The sequence below is a fragment of the Chelonia mydas genome, chromosome 11 (assembly GCF_015237465.2).
Source record: "Chelonia mydas isolate rCheMyd1 chromosome 11, rCheMyd1.pri.v2, whole genome shotgun sequence".
Classification (NCBI taxonomy): Eukaryota; Metazoa; Chordata; order Testudines; family Cheloniidae; genus Chelonia; species Chelonia mydas.
The window spans coordinates 12450514-12477582 of record NC_051251.2 but is presented as its reverse complement, the minus strand read 5'-3'; the positions used below and the strand labels follow the sequence as shown (position 1 = coordinate 12477582).

Genomic DNA, 27069 nt, shown 5'->3' with positions numbered 1-27069 from the left:
CCACTGAAGCTTTGTTTGAGCATCCGTCCTGAAAACACACTGACAAATGATTTGCTGATCTCCACAGGCAGCGATTATATTCCACGTTCAGTCGCAATTGGAGAAAATAGTGCCAGTATTTCAACAAAGAAATTAACACGGCCAAATTGCCAGGAAATGCGACTGCATGAGAGACTTCAGGCCAAATTAGCTGTGACCTAAATGGTGCGGTAGGTTACACGTTAGAAAGAGAGTGCTAGTGGTCAAATAGTAACATTTTTGTAGACGTTAAGGCCAGAAGGGACCATTAAATCATCTAATCTGACCTCTTGTGTAATATTGACCATAGAATTTAATCCAGTTACAGTTCCATCCAATGGTGTAACTCCATCAGCTACAGTGGAGTTACTTCTTATTTACACTGATGTGAGGAGAATGAGTCCCAATGAATGTCAAATCAGTGCAAATTATACCATCACATTCTAATTTTCCTTGACACCGATGTGTAATTTACAACACCATTTATGTGACTGCCTAATTTGGCCAACCTTCTGTACTAAGACAAGATATGGAATTCCTCTATTGTTCTTGATAGTCTCACTCGTCCATCACATATTCAAAACCAGGCTTGTGTCTGTTATAATGAACCCAGAGCATGACCTATGTTATTGCTGAATTTTAGGTTAAAGTAATGGGATTAGATGGGTGAAGTTTCACCTTCCAATAAAGGGGAAGCGAAGACAAAGTAAATAAGGAAATTCACAGGCCTTTTCTCTTTAAACAAAGTCCTCTTTGTTTGAAATAATAAAAATCAGCTAAACAATAGCAGAATTGCTTCTCTAAAGAGCCTTTCCTGTTTTATCACAGCATTCATCAGAAAAGTCATTCTCAGTAAAAAATAAGGATTCAGGTGGAGTGCCTCAGGGTCCTTTGCTTTGGATATATATTATTCCAGCTGAAGCAGCAAGTACATTTGACTTTACTGACATTGTTATTTCCCAAATTACTATATATGGTTAACACCTCAGAGCTGTTGATTCAAGGTATCTGTAAACTCAGGCAGATATTGCTTACACTGGGGCCACATTTCAAAGGTTTTCACAAGTATAAGAGCAAAAGACTTAGGGTGAAATCCTGGCCCTACTATAATCAGTGAGGCCCAGATCCTCAAAGGTATTTAGGCTCCTAATTTCCATTGATTTCAAATAACGTAAAGGTGAAATTCAGACCCTTTTGAAGTATATGACAACATTCTCAGAATGAAATCAATGGAAGTTAGGAGCCTTTGAGGATCTCAGCCTGATAGTTTTGTCACTTACTTCAAAAGGGTCTGAATTTCACCCTTAATTTATTTGTATGTAAAGTGAGATTCTGGAGAAGAACTGAAAGGCCTATCCCATGACCCTGAGCTGGACCTTTGTGCCCCACCTCCGGGGCCACCCCAGACTTGGGGAAACACTAGTTTAGAAAGATGAAGCTGGACTAGCTTCACTTTCCCTTCAGAGTACTTTCAATTTTGATTTCTCATTTTTTATATTCTCATTAACTTCACTTGCACTACTCATAGGAGTAGAGATGCAGGATTGGACTGTGAGCAGAAGGCAAAAATTCAGTAGATAATAAAAAGCAAATTAAATTATAGATGGTATAAATTATGCTGCCATGTTCAGATTTGAACTTTTCTAAGGCTTAAGTGTGTTTTGGTCCAGGCCTCCTCTCTAAATAAGCTTTTAAATCTTCCAGTTTTAATAGCAAAAATCAGTTGTTCCCAAAGTGTGGTCTTTAGACAAATGGTTGTGTGCGTAGCATTTGGTGGTGGTCCATGAAGAGGTGGTAGGAAGGTCATACAGTGCTGGTTATCCACCTTGTTTCCAGCTGCTCTGTCATGTTAGAAGACAAGTGAAAGTGCCATCCTTTCCTAGCATTACTTTTTATACGTAAGTTACTGCTGTGCTTTTTACAGGGATAATATGCGATTACAAATTGCAGGGGGAAATAGCCATGAAACCATCTCTCTATTAAGAGATAATCAGTGAAAGAGCTTGAGCCCACCTGCTGAAGTGTGATTTGGAACACAGGTAAAAGAATGTTTTTTATTTAGATACTGTCTACTTATGCTGATAGTGGGAGCCCGAGTATTGTTTGCTCAAGAGAAACTCCATGGGCTGTTTATGTGCCAGTTATATTGATTGTGTTAACCAGTAATGTTTCCTTGAGATCACACAGCCTAAACTCTTTAACTGAGTGCTCTTAATTAAAACTCTTAGAAACCCAAACAATTTCTCAGCCTTTACAAGACCAATTGAAGGTTTCATGTAATATACTAAAATTTTCTGAATCTCCTCTCACAGCTCTCCTGGGAAATCAGGAATCATCACTATTAAATAGATTTTGTAAAAGGGATTATTTTAGCCAAAGCGGAGAAACCACATAAACCAATGTGGATTGTAATTTAATACTCAGCATAACCAGAGCTGAACAGGAGCAAACTAAAGCAGTCTAGTCCTGAAAGGTTAATAAAATCTAAGATGCAAAAACTGAACAGAGATGTGGGAAGTAGTTTTAATGCCTACTATTACAAGAATATCTATTGGAATCCTTTTGGGAGGGCTGGAGGGCACAAAAGCCAAGACAGCCAACCAGAAGCTGTTCTTTTCCACAACAGCTTTTGCACCCATAGATAAGAACATGTGAATGTCCGTACTTGGTAACACCAATGGTCCATTTAGCCCAGTATCCTGTCTTCCGACAGTGGCTGGTGCCAGACGCTACAAAGGGAATGAACAGAGCAGGATAATTATTGAGTGATCCATCCCATCATCTAGTGCCAGTGTCTGGCAGTCAGATGTTTAGGGACACCCAGGGCATGAGGTTGCATCCCTGACCAGCTTGGCATATAGCCATTAATGGAGCTACCCTCCATGAACTTATCTAATTTTTTTGAACCCAGTTATACTTTCGGCCTTCACAACATCCCCTGGCAAACAGGTCCACAGTTTGACTCTGCATTGTGTGAAGAAGTATTTGCTTATGTTTGTTTTAAACCTGCTGACTATTAGTTTCATTGGGAGACCCCAGGTTCTTGTGTCATGTGAAGGGATAAATAACACTTCCTTATTCACTTTCTCCACACCATTCGTGATGTTATAGACCTCTATCGTATCATCCCTTGGTCATGTCTTTTCTAAGATGAACAGTCCCAGTCTTTCAATCTCTCCCCAGATGAAAGCTGTTCCATATCCCTAATAATTTTTGGTGCCCTTCTCTGTACTTTTTCCAATTCAAATATATCTATCTTTGAGATGGGTCAACCAGAAATGCATGCAGTATTCAAGGTGTGGGTATGTCATTGATTTATATAATGGTACTGTATTCTCTAATATTATCTATCCCTTTCCTAATGGTTCCTAACATTGTGTTAGCTATTTTGATTGCTGCTGCACACTGAGCAGATGTTTTCTGAGAACTATCCACGATGATCCAAGATCTCTTTCTTGAGTGGTAACAGTTAATTTAACCCCTATCATTTTGTATGTATAATTGGGATTATGTTTTCCAATGTGCATTGCTTTGCATTTTTCAACAGTGAATTTCACCTGCCATTTTGTTGCCCAGTCACCCAGTTTTGTGAGATCTCTTTGTAACTCTTCGTAGTCTGCTTTGGACTTAACTATCTTGAATAATTATGTGTAGTCTACAAACTTTACCACCTCACTGTTTACCCCTTTTTCCTGATCATTTATGAATATGTTGAATAGCACTGGTTCCAGTACAGATCTTTGGGAGACCCCACTACTTACCTCTCTCCATTGTGAAAACATACCATTTATTTCTACCCTTTGTTTCCTACCTTTTACTAATCCATGGAAGGACATTCCCTCTTATCCCATGACTGTTTATGAGCCTTTGGAGTCAAAGGCTTTCTGAAAGTCACTATATCCACGGGATTACCCTTGTCACCATGCTTGTTGACCACCTCAAAGAATTCTAATGGATTGGCGAGGCATGATTTCCCCTTACAAAATACATGTAGACTCTTCCCCAATGTATTGTGTTCATTTATGTGTCTGATAATTCTGTTCTTTAATAGTTTTGACCAATTAGCCTGGTACTGAAGTTAGGCTTACCAGCCTGAAATTTCCAGGATCACCTCTGGAGCCTTTTTAAAAAAATCAGTGTTACATTAGCTATCCTCCAGTCATCTGGTACAAAGGTTGATTTAAGAATAGGTTATATACCACAGTTAGAGGTTCTGCAATTTTGTATTTGAGTTCCTTCAGAACTCTTGGGTGAATACCAGGTGGTCCTGGTGACTTATTACTGTTTAATTTATCAATTTGTTCCAAAATGTGCTCAAAGAACTTTCATCTCCCCAACATAGTGACTACAGAATGAAGAAAGGTGTATATCCGGGTGCGGGTGCGGGAGGGGAGGAAGAGGGAATCTCCTATTGACCCCTTTGTTTCTTGAGATCATCCTTCTCGACCCCCATACCCAAAACCCTTATCTGTTTCCTTCCTCCTGCCTCACCTCTTTGTACTAAGAGAAGGCAGCCTCCTTTTATAGCCCAGCAGGCAGTCATCTGACTCCTCTATCAGTCATGTGCTCGTTCGGGTCACATACTCCACGAGGGACTATAACTCCCAGAGTCCATGACCTTAAAGAGGCCAAGACCCATAACAGACAGGCTGGTGGCACCTTGCCCTGTTACCTTTTAAAATGAGAATCAGGCCCAGAGTCAGGAAATGGAAAAGAATCTCACAGTCAGATTAATTTACCCATGTTAGATACATGGAATGTTTTTTGTTAGTAGCTATGCTGTTAAATATAACTTGAATACCCAACTGGCCCAATTGCACCATGTGGATATGTAAGTACAAGTCCCATTACCTGTTATTGAAGTTTTATGGATATATATAATATGCCCTCATAAACAACTGCTCCAGTTTCCATTATTGGTACAAAACAACTGCTGCAGAATACTTTAGAGTTGTTTTTAATAAGTTCCTTTCTGTTCAGTGTGGGTGTTCAACATGTACTGTGAGAACCTTAATTTGTTACTCTAGAATTTTAAGGTAAACTATCATTTTGATGTTACATTGAAATGATAGGGCAATATGATAAATTCTAAATTCAAGATAACTTGTAATTGTATTTCTTCTAAGGGCCACGTGGGCCAAATCCATCCTCAGAATCACCACACAGCAAAAGCTGTGCATGGATTATCTTACCTGAGCTAGCAGGAATCCAGCTAGCACAGGTAACAGTAGTACAGGCTTCAGCATAGACTAGCGAGCAGAGTACACACCTAGGGTCCGTACCATTGGGCATGTACTACTTGTGCTGAAGCCCACACTGTGCTGTCTTTACTGCTATTATTATTTGTACTAGCTGGATTCAAGCTAGCTTGAGCAGGCTAGTCCGTTCACAGCCTTAGATGAGATTAACTGAGTGACACCAAGGGTAAACTTGCCTCAATTTATTTAATGTACATTTGCTAGGTTATTAGGTTTCTTTCCATTCATATAGATTTCACTCCCCTAAATTGAGATTTACTGTCTCTTAGAGCACAATTGTACAGCAAAACAGACAGGAATAAAAGTCACTGTTTTCTGTGATGTGCCATGTGGGACAGTTCAGACAGTATTTCAGTCTTAGTAGATCATAACTCTTCTTTGTCTCTCCCTTGGAATGCTAGTTGGGAAAAAAAATCATGAATTCCTAAGTACAGTACCAGAACTGCAGGACAGTTTCTTTTACTCAACCAGCCATAAATTACTTGGGGATGGGAAAGTTTAGAAAACCATGTGCCTGTTTACAAACGTGTAATTTCAAATGCTGCTGGACTGTTAGAAATAAAGAACATTCAGGCCTGCACTGTTACTCTGAGCTGTAATCTAGTCACAGAGAAAACCACCGTATATTCTCACAGGAATGAACAGCAGCAAAGGCAAGGGAAGGCTACGAGACAAGCATTTTAAAGTTCTAGTTCTATTGTCCATCAACAGTAGAAATCAGGCAAAACCAGTGGGGATTCTTACAGGTTTTTATTCTATTCTGTTTGGGGCTCTTCATAAATTTTCGAATCTTTTTATGTTACTTTTATTATTATTTTAAAAGAAACAATAAAGAACCTTCATAACACATTCGGAATCAGTCAGTCAATCTACAGCAGCAGAAAGTGTCTGAATGCATCTGCACTTGTCAGTTCTGCCTTTACGTCTTCACTGGCTGTTAAACAGGAGAGTTATTACAAACATTGATTGATATTTTTTAGGTGACAGCTTGCACTGATGCTAGATAAAATGTTGGAGCAAACCCATAAATCATACGAGTTTTTAGAGTTTATGGCCAATATAAACTACATTTTAAGACCCCACATATTTATATAAACAGTGTAAGGTGATTTATATAAACAGTATAAGATATAAAGATCATTATACAATTATTTGCCATTTCTCACTAAGCAGGTGCAGTTATTTTTTAATATTTTGACAGAAATCTGCTAAATTATGTCTCAATTTACTGATAGAGACACTAGGTTTTAAGTGAAGAGACTTTCCGTCCTTGAAATTATATTGCTTATAAAGACAATTATAAATAATGTTATCTCCAAGGCTGCTTAACCCACTGCTGCTTTTGTATAGTTGTGCAGAATTTCATATTTGAAACAGATGGGTGAAGTCTGCTTGCTATATTTTTCCATATAAAATTGTGAATTGGCCCATGGAATAAAAATGCTGGAGAACCACTGAGCTGATGAAGCAATACTGAGAAATTAGAGCGAGGCTAATAAGTTGCTCTTGGTTTATTTTTAAGTTTAAGCAAGGGATTGGGTTTTGGTCTGAAAACAGCTGCTGCAGTGACAGGCACCATACAAAAACCTAAGCTGCTCAAAAAATTCAAGTTTAGACATTTTTAATGAAAAAGGGGATAAATTTTTTTTTATGAAAAACTGATACCCTTCTTTGACCCACTCAGAGAGAAAACTACAGCTACTGTTGAGTTCAGATTCAACAGCACTGAAATCCTGCAAAGTTGTCTCTTGAGATTTTGACCCAAAATTGCAGAAATCTCATGAGAGCAACATATTTCATGCAATTTTGGTGGTATCTCTACCAGTAATGGAAAACGGTGGTTTTTCTGGTCTCAGATATAACTTAGAACAAAAACTATAGGGGCAGGTTCTGATCTAGGATTTTAAAGCCTAGTGTGCCAGGAATCTGAATGGGTTATGACTGGAGTTTCCAGTTTCAGCTCACCTCTGTGAAATACCAGAGCATGAGTACCTTGTCACAATATTCCTACCCAACACAATACTCTTGCATCATGTAATCACTTCAGGGTGCAGCTATTAGTACAGAGGCTTGAGTGATATTTAATTACACGTTTCTCCTCCCACACTTTACCATTATTAAAGTTCCCAAATGCACACTAGATTAACCACATTTGTAACAATACAATTCAGCAGCACCCTCTAGTGAATGAACGGAGGACAAGCACCTGCTGCAGCATAAACAGAAGTTGGTCACAGTGCATCATGACTCCAGTGATGTGATAGACAGGAAAAGCAGCAGTAGAACTGAGCAAAAAACAGGTGAAACTCAGATCAGGTTTGAGGATTCTTGGGCTCTAGGCTCACCTACAACCAGCAGCAGTGGCAGCAGGATGTTTTTCTCCTCTCCCGATGCAATATAGGGCATGGGAAAGGACCATAACTGACAGAGGCCACTGGGGAATATCAAATCTGAGCGTGAATTACCTTGTCCCTTAGTTCTGTGGTTATCTGATCTGGTTCAGATCTAGTTCAGGCCCATCTCTAATTAAAACCATGCTCAAAATCTTTAGTACTATACATACACAGGAGTTTGCCCTACTCATTTTTCTATTTTCTTTCATCTTTGTGCCAAGCCCCCGTCTGTGGTGATGGAGGTTTCTTGAAAGGAACAAGGACAGAATATAGCTCATTTTAATGCAAGCTTTTTATAAAAACTTCCAAGCATATTTTGTTTCATGAGAAAGAATTTAATTCTGCTTCCTATGCTGTAATGGGAAAATTCACAAACAGAAAGACGAGGCCAGGTTGGTATCTTGGGGGTCAGGAATACTATATAAGGAGCCTCTTCTCCCTACACTCCTTAGAGCACTTGCTTGGCAGAATTCTCACCTAGCGCTCAATAGTACACTGAAAGGGGACCTGAACAATGAGGATGCCATGCACTATAGACCCAATAGGTTGTGCTCTGCTAGTTTGCGGGTGTGATCAAGCTTCCAGCATGTGTGTTGTTGTGCAGCTAGTCAGAGTAGCATACTAGTTCTTTTGAAGGTTTCAGAGTAGCAGCCGTGTTAGTCTGTGTACGCAAAAAGAAAAGGAGGACTTGTGGCACCTTAGAGACTAACAAATATATTTGAGCATAAGCTTTCATAAGCTACAGCTCACTTCATCGGATGCATGCAGTGGAAAATACAGTGGGGAGATTTTATATCCACAGAGAACATGAAACAATGGGTGTTACCATACACACTGTAACAAGAGTGATCAGGTAAGGTGAGCTATTACCAGCAGGAGAGAAAAAATACCTTTTGTAGTGATAATCAAGGTGGGCCATTTCAGGAGTTGACAAGAATGTGCGACGAACAGTGGGGTGTGGGGGAAACAGTTTTACTTTGTGTAATGACACATCCACTCCCAGTCTTTATTCAAGCCTAATTTAATGGTGTTTGCAAATTAATTCCAATTCAGCAGTCTCTGAGAGTTTTTTAGTTGAAGAATTGCAACTTTTAGGCACTTCATGTATTGACCATTGACAGCTTGGAGCTATCCTACCAGGTGACTGAAGGATGGCTTTAGTAAGCAGTATATTGAAAGCACTGCTCCATCTATCCCCCAATGAATTTTTTTTTAGAACAGTATATATCCTTTGTCTAGGTTAGAATTTTTTTTCAATCATGCTTGCTAAATTAATCATACTTTTGACTACATTAATAATATTATTTCACTTTTTAACTGTAGGCATTTATATGAAAAGGATTTTCATTTTGTAGTAACATCAGCTAAGTGTAAAATTTGGAAGGAGAGCATCAGTCCTCTTGTTTCCGTGCATAAGTAGTTGTGGAGGAATCTTTCTCACCATGATGTACCACAGTACACAGGTCATTTCACCTTCCTCTTAAGATACAAGTACATGTCACTTCCAGAAGCAAGACTAGCTGATCTTCAAAAGTCTAGTCTAACATGGCAATTCCTGTATCTCTACTCAAGAAACTGTATTTTACTCAACATTATGCCTTTGTCACTGTTAGTTGACAATCTACTCAACTGATGAATAAGTTAAAATGGAGACAATCAGATATTCCTAGAGGAAAACTTGGCATCACCAGGGCTCACCTGCAATTATGGACTCTTGTACCAGTGAAAAGAAAGTTTGTGTGCAGGGATCAACAAAGGGACAAGCGTGTAGGAAGATAACCAAAAGAACTGGCATTAACGTACACTGCAGCATCCATAAAGCATCAGATATATAATATGGGGATGCTGAAAATACACACAGTTTAACTTTCACTTCTCCTAGACCATTAGGAGTTGCAGGTGGTCCCATAAGACATTCAAAAGACATTTTCTCCTACATGTATATTAAAGTCTATGATTATACTATGATCTGTGACTCTAATGTCTCAGGATAATAACAATCTCCATGCTGGTAATAGAGAGACACTCTTATGGAGATTTCCTAGAACTGTATTGATTTACAAGAAGGTATTAGCAGAACATATTAATGACTAAAATGTAACTTATTTACATCTGTTCCTTGGGAAGTGGGCCGTGCTAGAAATCACACAGTTGTGTATTTCAAAAGGGGAAACCTGAGATAGTCTTTGCTGAGGGAACTCTGATAGATTTCTGCCTACCTTTTCCTGAAGGGAAGAAGCAGTCCATCTCCACACTGCTCCGAGAATGGGAGATGCAGAGAGTGCTGCTGGGGACTAGGCCTTCCTGAGGGGGGCTCCGCTCAGTTGTCCGTACCAAACACCAGCCAGGCCTTTCGCTGGGCCTCTCCAGTAACTCCACAGTCTGTCCCACCTGGATGCTCAGCTCACTGCTGTGGCCAGCTGTGAAGTCTTGTAGCACCACGGTTAGTTCACACCCTCCAGACAACTGCCCAGGTAGAAAGAAAAATATCAACAGGTTAAAGTGCACTGAATTCAATTGGCTGGTATACTGTATTTGTTTTGGCAACCCTAGATCTTTGGCTGATAGGATTTCTGTTGCAATTTCTTAGCAGCTGTGTTAGTCATTTCCTTTGTCAAAGTTCAACTAGCCGTGCCTCTGATTTCCTTTATTTCTATTACCAACCTTAGGTAATAAATTCAAAACCACCCATCTGTTAACCCCTACATTTGCTGACGTTTTCCACCTTTGGGAGATTTTCTTTCGAACACTTGTTTTTCTTGCGTCTTTTTGTAGGAGAGTAATGATTGGGGTTCAGGATTCCCCAGCATTCTGATCAATCTCAGAGTAAGCTCCAACTTTCCTGTCCACAGACTGGGTTACATTCATGTTCTGCACCCTCTCCACATGACATCAGCAGGGGTTTCAATGAGGGAATGAATACAGAATATACAAGAAAAAAAACCTGCCCTCATTTCACCAAAAGAGGGTTGTTCCATACAGTATGTTCTCTGTTTTGAAGTTATGAGGCCTCCACTGCTTCTCTTGGAAGAAAATCAGACCTCTCCTCCTTTTTAAGGGAAAAATAAACACCCGAAGGAGCAGCCTGGGGCATTTCTATTTGCCTTCCACAGGCGCACGTGTGGCCCTGCGAGTAATTTTTGTTTTTACTGCTGCCTTGTGCCAGGTCACGTTACCATGAGCTTGCCCCTGAACTCCAGGCCCTTCCTGAATGGGCTGATGGGGAAGCCGGTAATGGTGAAGCTGAAGTGGGGGATGGAGTACAAGGACTACCTGGTGTCTGTCGACAGCTACATGAACATGCAGCTTGAAAATACAGAAGAATACATAGATGGTGCATTGTCAGGACGCCTTGGTGAAGTTTTGATAAGATGTAACAATGTCCTGTACATCAGAGGAGTAGAAGAAGATGGAGAACTGAGAGAATAAGTTTGTATATTTCTGGAATATAAAGATCAGTTTTTCTCTCTCACACACAAACCCACACACACACACAAACCAGTTTTAAAAGCTATGTGCGTCGCACTAAAGTGCCACTAGATGTCTATGTTTGCCATCATACACCAAGCTAATAATAAGGGACTGAATGGCAGTTTTATCTAAATATGGGGGAGGCTGGGTGGGATGTACTGAACAGCATATTAGCAAACCACTGTCTCAGATGAGCTGGGCTTAAAGCCAAGAAAATAAATGGCTGCATGTTCCCCTGGATACTCCTTAAATGACAGCCAGAGACTGATCATTTCCAGTAATGAGGGTGGCAGGTGTTACAAACTAGGCAAAGGCTTTCTTCAGGTGGCTGATTTGATTTTTGGAAAGTATGTCCATTTTCGCTGTTTAAACCGAAGAGGAGAAATAGCCCTAATATCGCCTAGGAAAAGAGTGAGTCGCCTTGAGAAGCCACTGCTTCAGAAAGTCAGAACACAGTAAAGCATGTTACAGAGAATATCAATCAATGAAGCCCTGCACTGAATATCTGACATGTCCATATCAATTATTTGTGACACTGCACCTCGTGCAAAAGACACAGGAATGGCTACCCTAAAAATGAAATTATGATGTGGCTTTGTTAATATCTTGTTAAATTCCTAGTGGTCTGTGATAAAGGGTCCTTCAACCAGGACAGCACTTCTAAACACCTCCACATAGGAAGTACCTTCACTTGGTGAACCTCAGATATTGTCATTAACTAGTGACGTCTATAGCCTTATTGTTTTCCTCTCACTTGTTAAAAATAGTCACTCAAGGCAATGGGCCAAATTCTGCCCAGTTACACTGGGATTTGGAACAATTCCACTGTAGTTAATAAAGCTAATAAAACTGGATTTATTCTGGTATAACTAAGGGCAGAAAGGGTCTGAAACTGTACCCGCAGAGAAGTAATAGGAGAGTTCAGTTTCATCAAAGGGATAGGGGCACATCTAACTTATCCAGACTGTTCCAGTGAGAGGATGGAGCTTCCCTCACATCCGCTTCAGGTGTTGCTATGTGTCTGAGGGATGACAAGGCCTGAGAACAAACATCTGAGGTTCAGCTAGAGTTGTGGAGAGGGAAAATGATCTCTGGTTATCTTACTCTAGTTGTGACAGCAGATCATTTCAGGATCCTCTCAGTTACATCCACAAAAGGAGTTAGCAAGTAGTTTCACCTGGTATGTATCTGAGCTTTGACTACCTGGCAGTAATGGCAAGCTTTGGAAAAATATCTGTAAAGCATACAAGTGAAATGCGGATGGATCAGCCTGGTGATGGTAGACATCCTTTCACCTATGAAGTGCTCCCTTAATCTATTACTTGTTTAATAAATTTTTTAAAAAAGAGAATAATTATTTCAGCCATAAAATGATGTTATCGTATCTACAATCAGTTATGCAAAATAAAATACATGCATACCACAATTACATTTGATATGAAAGAGAGAAAAAGAAAATACATAATGCCTCAGAGCCTGTATTTCATATGAAAATAGTTTAATACGGCTCTCCATGATGTGTTCCCTCATTATTTTAGAAATAACCCCCGTTACACTTTATTCATTTAATAAATTGATAGCCGAGTGTTAGTTAGCATCTAAACACTGTGCAGTAGGAACAGTACAAAACATGAATATAAAAATAAAGATCCAACCTTGAATAGACAATAAAGCGAACAATAAGATCAGACACAAAGACAAACCCAGTACTCCCCGGGCACAGAGAAACCCCCAGGCATAGGCATACCCAATTAATATTAGAATCAGGAAGAAAAGAGAATAGCAAATACAGATAATAAACTATTAGCACTTAACAAAGGGGCCCAAAAACAGTTCAGCCATCATGACCTGAAAGTGGCTAGTGTGGGACTCTGGCAATTCTGACCCAGGTGAAACCTGCACAACCAGGAATTCTGGACTCAAAAACCCCTACCCTGGACTAGTTGTGCCTTGGTTTCCTGTGTAGCAATAGCCAGTGGCCATGAAGACATCTTATAGCCTAGGCTACAGCTTAAAAGCCACAATATGACCCATAGACACTGAACACGTTGCTAGCTACACATGGCAACTAATTAGAGATGGGCACAACTGCAGGGTTCAGGTCCTGGTCTGAACTATCGGTTTGGATGCATGGTCATCTCTATTCTGCCTTTTACTAACTATCCAAGCCAGTTCAGGATTATCCCTGCTATAGTTATTTTACACACTTTCCCTATGCCTAGTATACCAGGTGCATCAGACAGAACACCTATCTAGACCTTCCACACATCCCAGTTATGCAATGGAAATAAATTTCAGAGGAATGCTGGAGCTAGAAGAGAACCCCATCCTATGCCAGCACAATCTGCAGTGACTGAGTCATTCATCGCTACTATAGGATGCACACATGGGGGAAAAGCTCACAAAATTATGAGCACTGATGTGTGCAGTTTACTTCATGTTGACTCTGCTGACCCAACTACACAACAACTTCAGGCTCCCACTGGAGCTTTCATGTGGAAGGACCCTGCCAATTGCCCACCGGCCTTGGGATGATGAAACACAAGCCTTAAAAATGATCCCAATCATGAAGACATCCTGCCGTCAGGCAATTCAAGCTGCTCCAAGCACAGGAGCCAGAAAAACTTTGTGAGCCGTATGGTAATGTTTAATGTGGAATTAATGTATTATGGTCTTTTCTGAATCATAGTCTGATATATGCACATGGGCATCAGCACATCTGTTTGGGCTCAAGCAGCAGAGTGGCCATGAGAGAAAGTGAAGGGGATCACAGACTGAGCCCCAAAGTCTACTTATCATAAATATTAATATTGTAAAGACTGCCCAGGTCACATCCAGTCCATTCCCCTGCCAGTGCAGAACTATTCACTACAGTGCATTTGCTAGTGCCTTATGACTTTATCACTCAAATATTAAAGAGAGATGGGAATAGTCCTCTGACAGAGAGAGCTGGGGTTTGGGCCAGATGTGTCCCCAGGGAAGGAACCCTAAGTACTTCTAAAATGGGGACAAGTCAGTCTCAGGTAAAATAAACTGTGGGGAGCTAAGCACTAAGTGAAGGTTTACCTGGGATTTGTATTATCTTTTATTAATATACCAAACCTCACCAGGGGTGACTAACAATACTCTATGAGAGTGTAGTTTTGTTTATCACAGGGCAGGAATGCCACCTTTTTACAGGTTTAGGGGAAATTCTCCAAAGCCTCAATTGTTCATCCCACATGCTGCAGTGGGTCTTACACATCTTGCTTCTGAAAGATCAAACCAAGCTCAGTTTGAGAACTGGGAAGTCGCTTATAATAATCTGTCGGTGATTGCTAGGTAAACGAACAAATACTATCCTGACAAACCTGTAACACTCTGAAGAACAATGTACATGGGTAGTTGAACAGAGGACATGGACTAAACAATGCCCAGAGCACTTCTTGTATCAGAGGGTTATGGGGTTAATTACAGGTCAGACAATCTCACTGCCAGTGTGAAGAGAGGTAAATAACCAAATTACAGGCGGGACTGATTCCAAGACCTATGTCTGAATTCCCTGTGTTTTGGGAATGTTCAAATCTTCATCCGAGTTTTGCAACGGAGGTCCATCTCTAAACTGAATAGTGGATGGAAGGTAGGGAGCTGGGAGGAGATTCTATGCACTATGCCTAACACTCACTACTTCTCAAATAATTCCTTGTGAATTTCACACTGGACTCCAAACACTGTCAACTGAGGTTGCTTGCCTGACATGCTTTTGCCAAGGTCTAAAACTGAACTGCGATGCCAATTGTCCATTTAAGCTGTTGTCCATTTAGGCTATTGCCCTGTATATAGCTAGCCAATATTAGAAGGTTCATTGGCAGGCAACGCACAAGGCATTTTCTTTTGCAATATTAATCTGTTTGGGGGTGGGTCTGGATAAAAGATTCTACTTCTGGCCCATCTCTAATTAATGCTCTATGTATATTTGCATGGACTTCATTGTTAACAGAACTCCTATGCTTGTGTTACATCTTTTTCACACTTAACTTACTTCTCTTTCTCCATATTTGTTTGGATTTCAGTTTTAATATTGCAAAAGCAGAGATGTCCAGAAGTAAAAAACAATACATAGCACCTCAGAATCGAGGTAGCATGCAGAATACATTTCAATTGAATGAAGAGATATTTACCCCTTCAGTACAAATCTTAAATAAACATATCTGATTTTCACACAAACAGCAAGTGGTGGAAGATGAATTTGTTAGAGTCACTGAGAACAGCTCAGGCTATTTAACTGTTCTAAAATATGTAAACATTATTACAAAAACCCACAGTAGCTTGCTGTTTACATATATTCAATAAGATACAGCCCTGTGCTGGTTTAAACAAAGTATTTCTGTATTGTGCACTCATATAAATTGCTGGTTTTCTGTTGCTATTAGGATTTCTGCCCATCTGGTTTTGGATGACAGCCAGTTTTGGATAGAACCATTTAGTTACCCTAAACAGACTATTCTAAGAGGGTGAAAGAGGCAGAGAGAAAAAGAATGGGGTTTGCATTTATATCAGGAAATAAATAGAAAAATGGATTAGATTCTTAAAGGTTGATTTGGTCTGTACTGAAAAATCTCAGAGCTGTCACCACAGTCCAGAAGGGGACTACAAAATTAGGCTTTCCACTGCTGGATTTCACCTGACAATTTTCAATGTGCAGCCTGGGGGAAGGGAAAGGAGGTAAGGAATGTTCTCTGTATAAATATGTGTAATTTCCGTAGGAGATTTGGAAAAAGCGAGGTTAAAAAAGATCAAACAGCATAAATCTTAGATGGTGATCAGGCATCAGAGAAGGTATTTAAGGTTTATCCCGGTGTGACTGGCTCTGCCAAAGACTACAGGCATTGAGGTACCCAGTTTCCTCCATCTAAAGCCTGTGCAGCTATGAAATGCCTGGCTGAGAGCACTGGAGATTCTGGTTAACATTTTGCTGCATATCTGTGAATAGGTTTTAGTGTGGGCCAGACTGTGATTTCAGGCACAAAGGGGCTAAATCGGGAGTCATGAGGTGAATGGATTTACTCCAGATTTAGATCAGAATTAGACCCTTTATCTGGGGAGTCTTTAGCTCATTGCTGAAGTCCTTTTTCAGGCAAAATTTCATTGGCTTCAGGATTTGGACCTGTTACATTCAACTTTAATTTTTATTAAGATGGGCATGACATTTTCCTCTGACTTTTCTCTTCTCTTTGATAAAATTAACACAATCAGTCAATGGACCCCAGTTCCCTGGGACAATCTCTTTCTATGTAACCTATTAGTTGCACATCTGGTTGAGATCACTGTGATGGCTCTGCAGCCCAAATTCACAGCTTATGCTGCTGTGAGTAAGGCGATAATGCCAAGTGACATTACGAGATGCAGCAACCTATGGAATCAAGACATATCATGTGATTCTATGGCAAGAGAAAAAGGCAGTGATAGCAAGTGGAAATGTATAAATATATTAATAGAAAGGAAATCTGTTTTTATGAGCTCAAATAACATATACCTTTCATGTTAAACATCTCATTGCCAGACTGCACAACCACATCCTGGCTGTGCTGAGTTTTGGATTGATGCACATGCTCACACATCTGCAGTACAGCTTGAATGGCACTCTCTGAAGAATTTCAGAGGCATTTTTCAGGAAAATACGGCTTCACTCTACCCAAAAGAGCACATTCAATGTTGTCTGGAATGTTTTCAAGGTCAAGGGTGACCAGATGTCAAGTTTATTAGGTTTGTTCAACAACTTGCTTTAGAATCCAGTCAGAACGGCAGTATGGACTTGATCCTGGAAAATTGTGAGTACCCTTTATGGCACTCAGAACCTCTCAGAGGGTGCTCAATGGCTCCAAAGCTCACACTTGGCTCCCTGAAATAGTACAAAAGGAGCAGAAACCAGTTATACCTCCTTAGTGGGCACAGGGCCAACATAGCAGCCTGCATGTAGGAGGTTAGGAAGGAGCACATTTAGCTACTCAGCTGTTACAGCCGGTAGCCCCCAGTTTGTTCTAAATTCCCCCAGAGATTGGGAAAAACAGAGTATCTGGACCTAAATGGACAAGAATTCCCTCAGTAGAAGTATTATACATCATATGTCATCTCCCAACAAATTGTTCAGCAACTCTGTGAAATCTAATTGTATACTACGACCAAAAGCTTACTGGTAAACAGCTCAAGGCACTGTACAAACAGCACAGGCAAAGCTCAACAATGTGGTAAGTGTTAACTAACCAGGGAACTCTGAAAAGGTGAGTCTCAAATGGGCCTTGGATGGAGAACATAAAGATGTCCACCTGATATCAGCGATACAATAATATGCTGGAGAGAGTTCTACTCTCTCAGAAATTTTGGTAAGAAACTGTCTTTATTTAGACAAACATTAATGAATGTCATGCTCATTGGTTGACAAGGCTCTCCCTAGACATAATACTTTGTGCTTATATAAGTGGCTGTTATCTGAGGCTCTCGGCTCTTAAAGCACTTTCTGAATTTTAATACACCAAGCTTCACAACACTTCTGTGAGATCAGTGAGATTATGAGTTCCATTTTATCGAGGTACACAGAGGTTAAGAGATGTTCTCTAATGTCAACCAATAAGACAGAGGCAAAGTTATGTAATGCCCAAGGCCCTGCCTGCTAGTCTCCTACACAACTAACAGACACGTTCCCTTTCTTATAACCTACTTCTTCATTGTTAAACAGACACAGGAGAGCCCTGCATTCTGCTGCGCTGTGTGGGCAGCCTCTTCCCTGAAGCATGCAGCAGGGCAGGATCCTCCACAGCTTGCAAGATAGTGCTAGGATCAACACTGGCTCCTATCCCAGACAACTCAGACCATAATGGAGGCCTGTGGTCTGCTGGGTACGGTGTCTGCTTATACACTTATGTGTATAATGAAATGTGCAGCATGAATTCCTTTTCAAAGGAGCAGCATAGTGCACCTCTTCCTTCCCCTGACCATGGAATCCTGCCCTTGTCAGACTATTTGAAGAAGAGGGGAACCATCTTCCAGTGCCCAACTCCTTTCAGAAAGCACTGGCCATAGCAATACTGGGTGCAAGGTGTTTGACATTCAGCAAAATGTTAGAGATTCACCTATAGTACACTAACCACCTCTGCTTTTAAATGATATTGAATTGGAAGTTGTTTCCTGATGTCTATAGCACAGGTCAGATCTCAGATTAAGTTTCTCCATAGGAGGTGGCAAGTGATGCTCAAGGGGTAAACAAGATTTGGTGGGCCAAGGAATATTTTGTTAGAGCTGAGGTAATCTCAATTTATGGAGTTGAAATTTGGTGGTATACACATTAAATATGGTTTTACCTCAAACAGAGATGAAGCCAGAAGAGATTAATATCACCAGGATTACGTTTACTTTAATACAATCTCGTAGTTTGTCTAGATAATTATGTTGCTATCTCTACATTGTTGCTTCATTGCAAAAATCTCTGCCCATGTTCGCCTGAATAGGGTCAGATATTCCAACTTCCAGAGAACTCATAAAATGAATTGATCCCGTTGAAACAAAGGCTGGATACCTGACCTGTTTAATGCAAAAAAATGATAACATCTTGTAAATGTAAACATAACAGTCTGCAATCATACCGGTAGTGTAACACCTACAGACCCCCGTCGTCAATGGATGGGATCATACCTGGGATCTCTGGAGCTAAATGCATGAGCTAAAAGCCATGTGGCTCTTCGCTAGGGCTGTAGCAGACTCATTAATCTCTAAGTGGTCTCGGAGAGGGGACAGAGCACCACACCCAGGAGGTGTGTGGGTTACATACTTCCCCTACCTGAGGAAGCACATTCTGCGTTTCAGGACTTCCCAGTTGAAATCCCAGATGAGTCCCCACTTGTAATGCCGACAGACTCCGGTCGTTGTCGGGCGGGATCAAACCTGGGATCTCAATGCATGAGCCTCCTCTGCATGAACTAAAAGCCGCATTTCTCTTAGCTAAAGCTGTAGCAGACTCATTAATCTCTAAGTGGTCTTGGGGCCACTAGAGGGGACAGAACACCACACCCAGGAGGTGTGTGGGTTACAGTAGCATCACATCAAGCAACCAAATAATCCCTCTGCAGGAATGCTAGCATCTCACAATGGGTCAAAGAATACTCCATGAGAGTGTAGTGTAGTTTGACGTGGGGCATGCTAACTTCTCAAAACAGGTAAAAGCTGAATTCAGAAAACAAAAACACAATGAAGGATTTAAATTATTCCCTGATGGGTTGTTTTTTTTTTTGCCCCAAATGTTGAAATCTGAGAACAGATGTTTTTTATACAATGGGTTTTATTTTTAATTGGAGGACATTATGCAAACTATGTCTAAACCATATGGTCCTGTAAATCAGACTCCCTTTTGCCATTTCTGGAGAGGCTAGCTTGGCATACTTTCTCCAAGTTGTTTCCCTTTTATAAATTTAATAGCTTCTATTTTTCATTTTTATAGAGGGTCCCTAGGCTCAGTTACTATAAATCAGGGCCTAAGGCCTAGCATTAACTCAAGGGCAGATTTAGATAAATTGTCCTTAATGATATTTAGTAGGTTGTCTAATAGAACACAAAGTCAGATTCATACTTGAGATTACGGAAGAATGTATCTCAAAGAATTAGCAAAGTAACTAGCATTCTCCTCATAGCTAGGAAAGCTGCAATGCTTTGTATTTAACAAAGTGTTATTAGGGACTGGCACCAGTCCCCATTACCCTCACAGGTGTTGCACTACAGAATGGAAATTTTCAAAAGGATATTATATAGTTGAACATTAAAAACATTTCATTGACAGTGATTGTTTAGAAAATATTGGGTGCCAGATTCAGGCCTTGGGCTGCACATACATATGTGCATGGGAGGGGAAACGAAAGGACACACCGTGGAGTCCTCCCCAGGTACCTGTAGAATTAATGCTTTCATAGATCCTCCACAGTTGGAGCTGCAGAGGGGGGCATTTTGGGCTGCAGCTGGACTGTGCGTAGCCCATGAATTTAGTGCACAACACTCCCCCGCCCACAATTCCTGTGCACTTTCCTCCATTGAGATTAATAATGCTCCTGGCATGAGTAATCTTTGTGGATGGCTGTGTAGGAGTAGTGTGGCCATTCCCAAGCAAGCCATAAAATATGCCCAGGCTTTTGCAAGATTACTGTATGCCCATGTCCACAAACAAACAACAACTAAACAATCAACCGTCTGCATTTGGCTCTGCATCTATAATTGGTAGAGGATTTTAGATATATGCTCTGACAGTGACTTGACAGATCCCCTGGTTGCCCCTCTCACTTGGCAAGGGATGTTGGCCACATCAAATCCTTCCAGCAGTTTCCACTCCTGCACTGGAGACACTTTCCACCACAAGGGCCTGCAGCTTGGGTTCCACCAGCTGATCCCTTGGTGTCTGATTTTCCACTGCATTACACCAGTATTTCACTGGTGTGACTCCACATACCAACTATTGTAACAGAGTGGACAGTTAGGCCTGGTGTGTCTACAGCAAAGGTCTAGTTGCACATAAAGCATTATTAAAATAAGGATACTGCTTAAACCACAACAGCATGAGAGATTACAATGGTCTTTATACAGATCAGCTTATTTAAAATAGCGATAAAAAGACTCTGGCTGCGTTAACATGTTTCCCTTTTTAAAATGTTGCCTATGCTACTGTACTGTGGGTCTCAAATTAACCAACAGCTTCAGTTTTTGAATTTTATAATTCTTGGTCTGTCCTTCAGACAGAATTGAGCTGAGCATGCCCAGAGCACACTGCTGCTATAAAATCTGTTCTTCTCTTATTACAATCTCAGAAAAATTATTGCATTTTTTTTTGTTCCTCCGTGGTCATTAAATTCTATTGCAAAGAAGAATACAAATTCAGGGTTTGACTGTAGCTCTGACTTGCTTTATGAAACTGTTTTAGCTGAAAAGAAATGCTCATTAACGTTGCCAGTTACATTATAAAAGAGCTAAAACCATGTTTTTGGCTGTATACAAAACAGCATCCAAGGAAGAAATGAAACAGTGGTACCTATTTTCAGTGATAAGTACAAGGAAGGACTGCACCTTTGAGATGTTGTATACAATGTTCCCTCTAATTTTTGACAGGCTGTGTGCACAAAAAATTTCTTCTGTGCAAATTGTTGTGCTTCTGTGCAAATTTTTGTGCGTGCGGTGTTTCGCCGTGTGCACGGGGTTTAGGATCTGTGTGCGCACGCACACGCGCATAGCTTAGAGGGAACAGTGGTTGTATACAGTGTGGCAGAGCTCTGACCTTGTCCCCATGGATCCCGCGCTTCGAAGCGGTTTATGCTAGCCTCAGAGGATCACTGTGACCCTCCCTGTAGCCCTTCTCTCTCTAGGGCCAGGGTTACAGTCTACTGAGTCCTTTTCATCGTAAGCCAGCAAGGAGGTTGGTGAGAGAACTCCCACAGTCTCTGTAGTCCCTATGGGCTTATTCCCAAACAGTTTAGCCTCCTGTCCTGACAGTGGCCTGTCTTCTCCTCCTGGGAGGTGTTTCTGTAGTGGCAGGTTGGGGGGAACCCGGCCCCGCCCTCTACTCTGGGTTCCAGCCCAGGGACCCTAATAGCAGCAGCTGTTGGCAGCTGACCTTTCACTGCCAGAGTTGCTACATTTCCCTGGGCCACTTCCCCACAGCTCTCCCGCTTCTCTCTCTTAACACCTTCTTCACCCTTACCTTAGGGCTCCCTTTCCAGTGGCTTGAGGTTGTCTTCATTACCCAGCCCTTCAGCCACACTTCCTCTCCTCTGGCTCCCCTCAGCCTGACCGGAATGAGCCCTCTTATAGTATCAGAGGGGCCTTAATTAGGATCAGGTGTTCACATTAGGTTAACAGCTTCAACTGACTGTTTGCAGGCTAATTGGAGTCATGTGCCCACCCTGGCCTGGAGCAGCCCGTACTCTGGTCAGTCAGGGAACAGAAAACTGCTTATCCAGCGGCCGGTATATCTGCCTTCGACTGCTCTGCTGTACCCAACTGGTCTGGATCTATCACAGTAGCATGGAAAAATGGGAAGAGAACCTGAAAAACTCATTCCAGAAAATGGAGCAATGCAGGAAAAAAATATGAAGGTATTTACACAATATGGCTAAATCCTGACAACTTTCATCGACATTTTTTTCTTGTTTTTGGTAAAACAAAAACAAACAAAAACGTTGAGGACAATTTTTTGACCAGCTCTGCCACAAAAGAATAGTATAACTGTGGTATCCACTTGTCAGATAAATGGGTTTGAACTACATCAGGTCAGGATTATTTTTGTTTGTTTGTTTCTGTGAAAAATGTAGCCTATTTTCCCAAACTTTGTTCAAATTTGTCTTTTTTCAGGCTTTTGTTGGGAAAATCCCAAACTGCAACATTTTCAGGTTTTGCTTTGTACAATGAAAATCCTCACTGAAACATTTCCTGCAGAAATATTCATTTATACACAAAACCCGTTTTTTTTGGTCATTTGTTTTACAGGCTCTATTTTGAACCCGATGCATATGGTATGGCATGTATCCAAATCATGGCCCCGATTCAGGAAAGCACATGCTTAAGTCCCATTAGAGACAACAGGACTTAAGCATGTGCTTAAAAGTGCTTTTCTGAATCAGCACCTGTGTGACAGACTCATAGAACCATAGGGTTAGAAGGGACCACAAGGGCCATCAAGTCTAACCCTCTGCCAAGATGCAGGATTTGTTGTGTCTAAACCATCCAAGATAAATGGCTATCCAGCCTCCTTTTGAATACCTCCACTGAAGAAGTTTCCAGAACCTTCCTAGGCAGTCTGTTCCATTGTCCTGATGTTCTGACAGTTAGACAGTTTTCCCTGAGATTTAATCTAAATATGCTATACTGAGTTTCAACGCGTTGTCTCTTGTCCTGCCCTCTGTGGCAAAAGAGAACAACTTTTCTCCATCTTTATGGCAGCCTTTTAAGTATCTGAAGACTGCTATCATATCCCCCCTTATCTCCTCTTTTCTAGACTAAACATACCTACTTCCTTCAGCTTTTACTCAGATGGCTTACATTCCATCCCTTTGGTCATCTTTGTCGCCTGCCTCTGGATCCTTTCCCGTTTCTCTACGTCCTTTCCATACTTTGGTGACCTAAACTGGACACAGTACTCCAGCTGAGGCTTAACCAGTGCTGAGTAGAGTGGTACTATCACCTCCCATGACTTGCATGCTATGACTCTTTTAATGCAACCTAAAATTGCGTTTGCTTTTTTTTGCAACAGCATTGCATTGCTGACTCATGTTGAGGTTGTGCTCCACCACAACTCCCAGATCCTTCTCAACAGTGCTGTTGCCATGCCAGTTTTCCCCCTTCTGTGTTTGTGCATTTTTTTCTTCTCTAAGTGTAGCACCTTACATTTGTCTTTGTTGAGTTTCATTTTGTTATCTATAGCCCAGCTCTCCAATTTATCAAGATCCCTCTGAATTTTAGCTCTATCCTCCAAAGTATTGGCAACCCCACCGCACCTTTGTGTCATCTGCAAACTTGATCAGTGTGCTCTCTATATCTACATCCAGGTCATTAATAAAGATGTTAAACACCAGACCCGGAAGAGATCCCTGTGGAACCCACTTGAGACCTCCAATCCAACATTCCCTCCAATCCAACATAATTCCATTAATAGTTACTCTTTGTTTGTGGTTGTTTAACCAATTATGTATCTACTCAATGGTAGTTCTGTCGAGCCCACATTTCTCCAGCTTACTTATCAGAATGTCTTTTAGGACTGCGTCAAAAACCTTGCTGAAGTCCAGGTATATTATGTTCACCACATTCCTCCTATCCACCAAATCAGTTACTCTGTCAATGAAGGATATCAAGCTGGTTTGGCATGATTTGTTCGTGGTAAATTCATGCTGGCTGCTAGTGATTACCCCTTCATCCTCCAGGTATTCACAAACTGAATGTTTTATAATTTGTTCTAGTAGCAAGCTGACTGGTCTATAGTTCCCTGGCTCCTCCTTTTTCCCCATTTTAAAGATGAGCACTACGTTAGCCCTTCTCCAGTCTTCTGAACCTCTCCTGACATCCATGAGTTTGTAAATACTATTGCCAGTGGTGCCAAGATTTCTTCAGAGAATTCCTTCAGTACACTCAGGTGAATAGCATCTGGCCCCACTGATTTGAATTCATTCAAATTGGTCAGAAGATCTCTGATGTGTTCTTTACTTATCCCGATCTACTTCCCTTCCCAATTATTGTCTCTGGTAACTTCGCTTGTCATCTGGTCACATGTTATTTTTGTAAGAATACTGAAGCAAAGTAGGCATTGAGCAGCTCTGCCTTCCTATCATCTTCCATTATGAGCTCACCTTCTTCACTGAGCAGCAGACCCACACCATCCTTGATCTTTCTTTTTTGTCTGACATATTTGAAGAACCCCTTCTTGTTGTCTCCAACAGTTCTTGCCAGCTGTAACTCATTCTTTGCCTTGGCTTTCCTGATTTTGTCCCTACATGCTCACACAATTCCCATGCATCCATCCTTGGTGACATGCCCCTCCTTCCCCTTCCTGTATGTATCCCTCTTTGGTTTTAGACAGCTAAAGAGCTCCTTGTGTAGCCACATTGGCCTCTTGTGGCTCTTTTTATCTTTCAGCTGCATGGAAATAGCTTGATGTTGAGCCACTAGTATTACATCTTTTAAGAACTGCCAGCCCCCCTTGACTCCTTTTCTTCCTAATTGGTCTTTCCAAGGGACCTTGCCTACTGTTTCTCTGAGTCAGTTGAAATCCGCCCTTTTGAAGACCAGTGTCCTTGTTTTACTGATCTCATGTTCTCCTTTCCATAAGATCTTGAATTCTATCAGATCGTGGTCACTTCCTCCCAAGTTCCCGACCAACTTCATGTTGGAAACTAATTCATCCAAAATGAATTGTTTCCTCAACTTTCTGAAGCAGAAAGCTGTCCTCTACATATGCAAAGAATTTGCAGGACGCATTAAGTTTTGCTGCAATAGTCTTCCAACAAGTATTAGGGAAGTTAAAAAAAAAAGAGTGAGTCGCAGCCAAGCCAACAATAAAATGCTTATGAAGAAATTGATAAGCACTTCAATCCTTGATCAGGCCATCTGAACACACAATTCTATAATTTACACAGGATACATATACTGAAGATGGAGTGCAGCCTAAGTAAGTAAGTGCAGTGGACTGGGAGTCAGGAAATTTCAGTCGCATTCCCAGTTCTCCTGTTAACTTACTATTTGGCAATGAATAAAATGAATAAAATAAAGTAAGACAACCGTAGAACATTGCACAAAAAGTTCACCAAAATTCAAAAGAAAGAAACTGATCCTTGTATCACTTTGTGTCTTATAGAGTATTTCTAGGTATTTCTTCAATTCTGCCTGGATTAAATGTGTGAGCTTCTCCTTCAGGAGTTAACGAAAGGAGCAGAAATAGAAGAGGGAGAAAAAGATTTCTTCATCACAGTGAATGCAGGATGAAATACTCACACAGCCACCCATTCCACATGCATGCACACACTATGGGCTCATTTCTACCCTCAATTGTGCGTTACACACTGACCTCAATGGCAATTGCACTCGTGCAAATGAGCAGATTGGCCCCTATTTCTTTCTCCCTAATGGCAATTCTCCCACTTATGTATAAAACCAACTCCCTTGCATTGTGCCTTCCAACTCCTTGGAACTTGGCAATCATCTGACATCATCCGTCTCCATTAGGATTATGTTGTTTTAGCAACTGACGCTTGTCAACATTCATCTTCATTCGTCAGTTATTTGGGAACTATAAACTGACATAGTTCTTTGTCTCAGAGTCAGATGAGCTCCACTGTTATTATTTGGTATCATTTGTTTTTTGTTGACTCACGTTTGTACGGTAAATATCATTTGACATTAGCTGACTCCATTTTCCTCTCATGTTAACCCAGCGTCATTTCATATTGCTCCTTTTCTCAGCTTTACATTCACTCATCAACCCAGCATAATTTTCATTGTCTTCATTCATATGACTAGATCACATGCCTTTCTCCTTCGCATTCTAGGAATCTGTCAGTTTCATGCATACAGTTTAGCAATGATAATTGTGCAGTTTAATTTATTAAAATTATCATATGCTGCCATGGCCAAGATGTGTAACTGCTGTAAATTACTGTTTTAGCTGTGGTAAGAGAAAATGCATCAAGAACTGGCATGGTACAGTTCCTCTACTGATTTAAAATCTATTACAAATGCAACACATTGTCTCACTTATACACCTGATTTTGATACCTCACAGACACAGCCCAGCAGAAATAGTCTGCTTTCTCCACTAATGTATTTTTAGTGTAAAAAGGAAAAATGTTTGTTTTAAATACTTTCTAAAAGCCTCTGTTCCAGTTATTTTTTAATGAACAAAAGTAGTAGGGTAGTCATGCATTTGTAGATTACAACTATGAAAAGGAGAAACACAGATCTAGTCTGATATTATTAAAGGAAAATTAACTGATCCTCAACATTAAACATGATAATCAATCTCACAGCAAAAAACATGCAGGAAAAATATCGTTCTCCATGGACTGCGGCTTGTACAGGGGTGGCATTATCAGACGCAGAGGCAGTATCCTTTTTCCCTTTACATATGCTTTATATCGTATTACTTTGGCGAGGGCCATCAAAAGTATTTACTCCCGTGCAAATAGAGTAAATAAACTGATGCGAGTTACTTCTCTTCTCTCATGACACAAAGCTGACATCATTAATGTCCAATGTTACACACAGAAAATGAAGTTATTCTCCAGGTCAAACTACTATTAATTACATTTCTATGTAACTTAAGGTTTCAGAACCACCTGATCACAAGTAAATGTTTTATTAAGCCTCAGAAAAGTTGTCCAATTGCAGGGCAACACTTTCTAAACACTCACCAACGTCCAAGTTGTCTTGTACAATGG

The 27069-nt window shown here is 40.7% G+C and overlaps 2 protein-coding genes across 7 annotated transcripts in view; one reads left to right on the top strand and one right to left on the bottom strand.

The window, feature by feature from the left end:
- Window positions 1-27069, bottom strand: part of KALRN (kalirin RhoGEF kinase) — a 746508-nt gene that overhangs the window by 140713 nt on the left and 578726 nt on the right. For all 6 annotated transcript variants that reach the window (XM_043525781.1, XM_043525782.1, XM_043525784.1 and 3 more), the window contains exon 34: window positions 9889-10135. In XM_043525781.1, the coding sequence (XP_043381716.1) occupies window positions 9889-10135 (247 nt within the window). The remainder of the gene's footprint in view (window positions 1-9888; window positions 10136-27069) is intronic.
- LOC102947884 (small nuclear ribonucleoprotein F-like) lies at window positions 10826-11159 on the top strand. The gene has a single exon (XM_027819435.3). It carries the CDS (start codon window positions 10847-10849, stop codon window positions 11096-11098), a length of 252 nt encoding a protein of 83 aa, XP_027675236.2. The 5' UTR covers window positions 10826-10846; the 3' UTR covers window positions 11099-11159.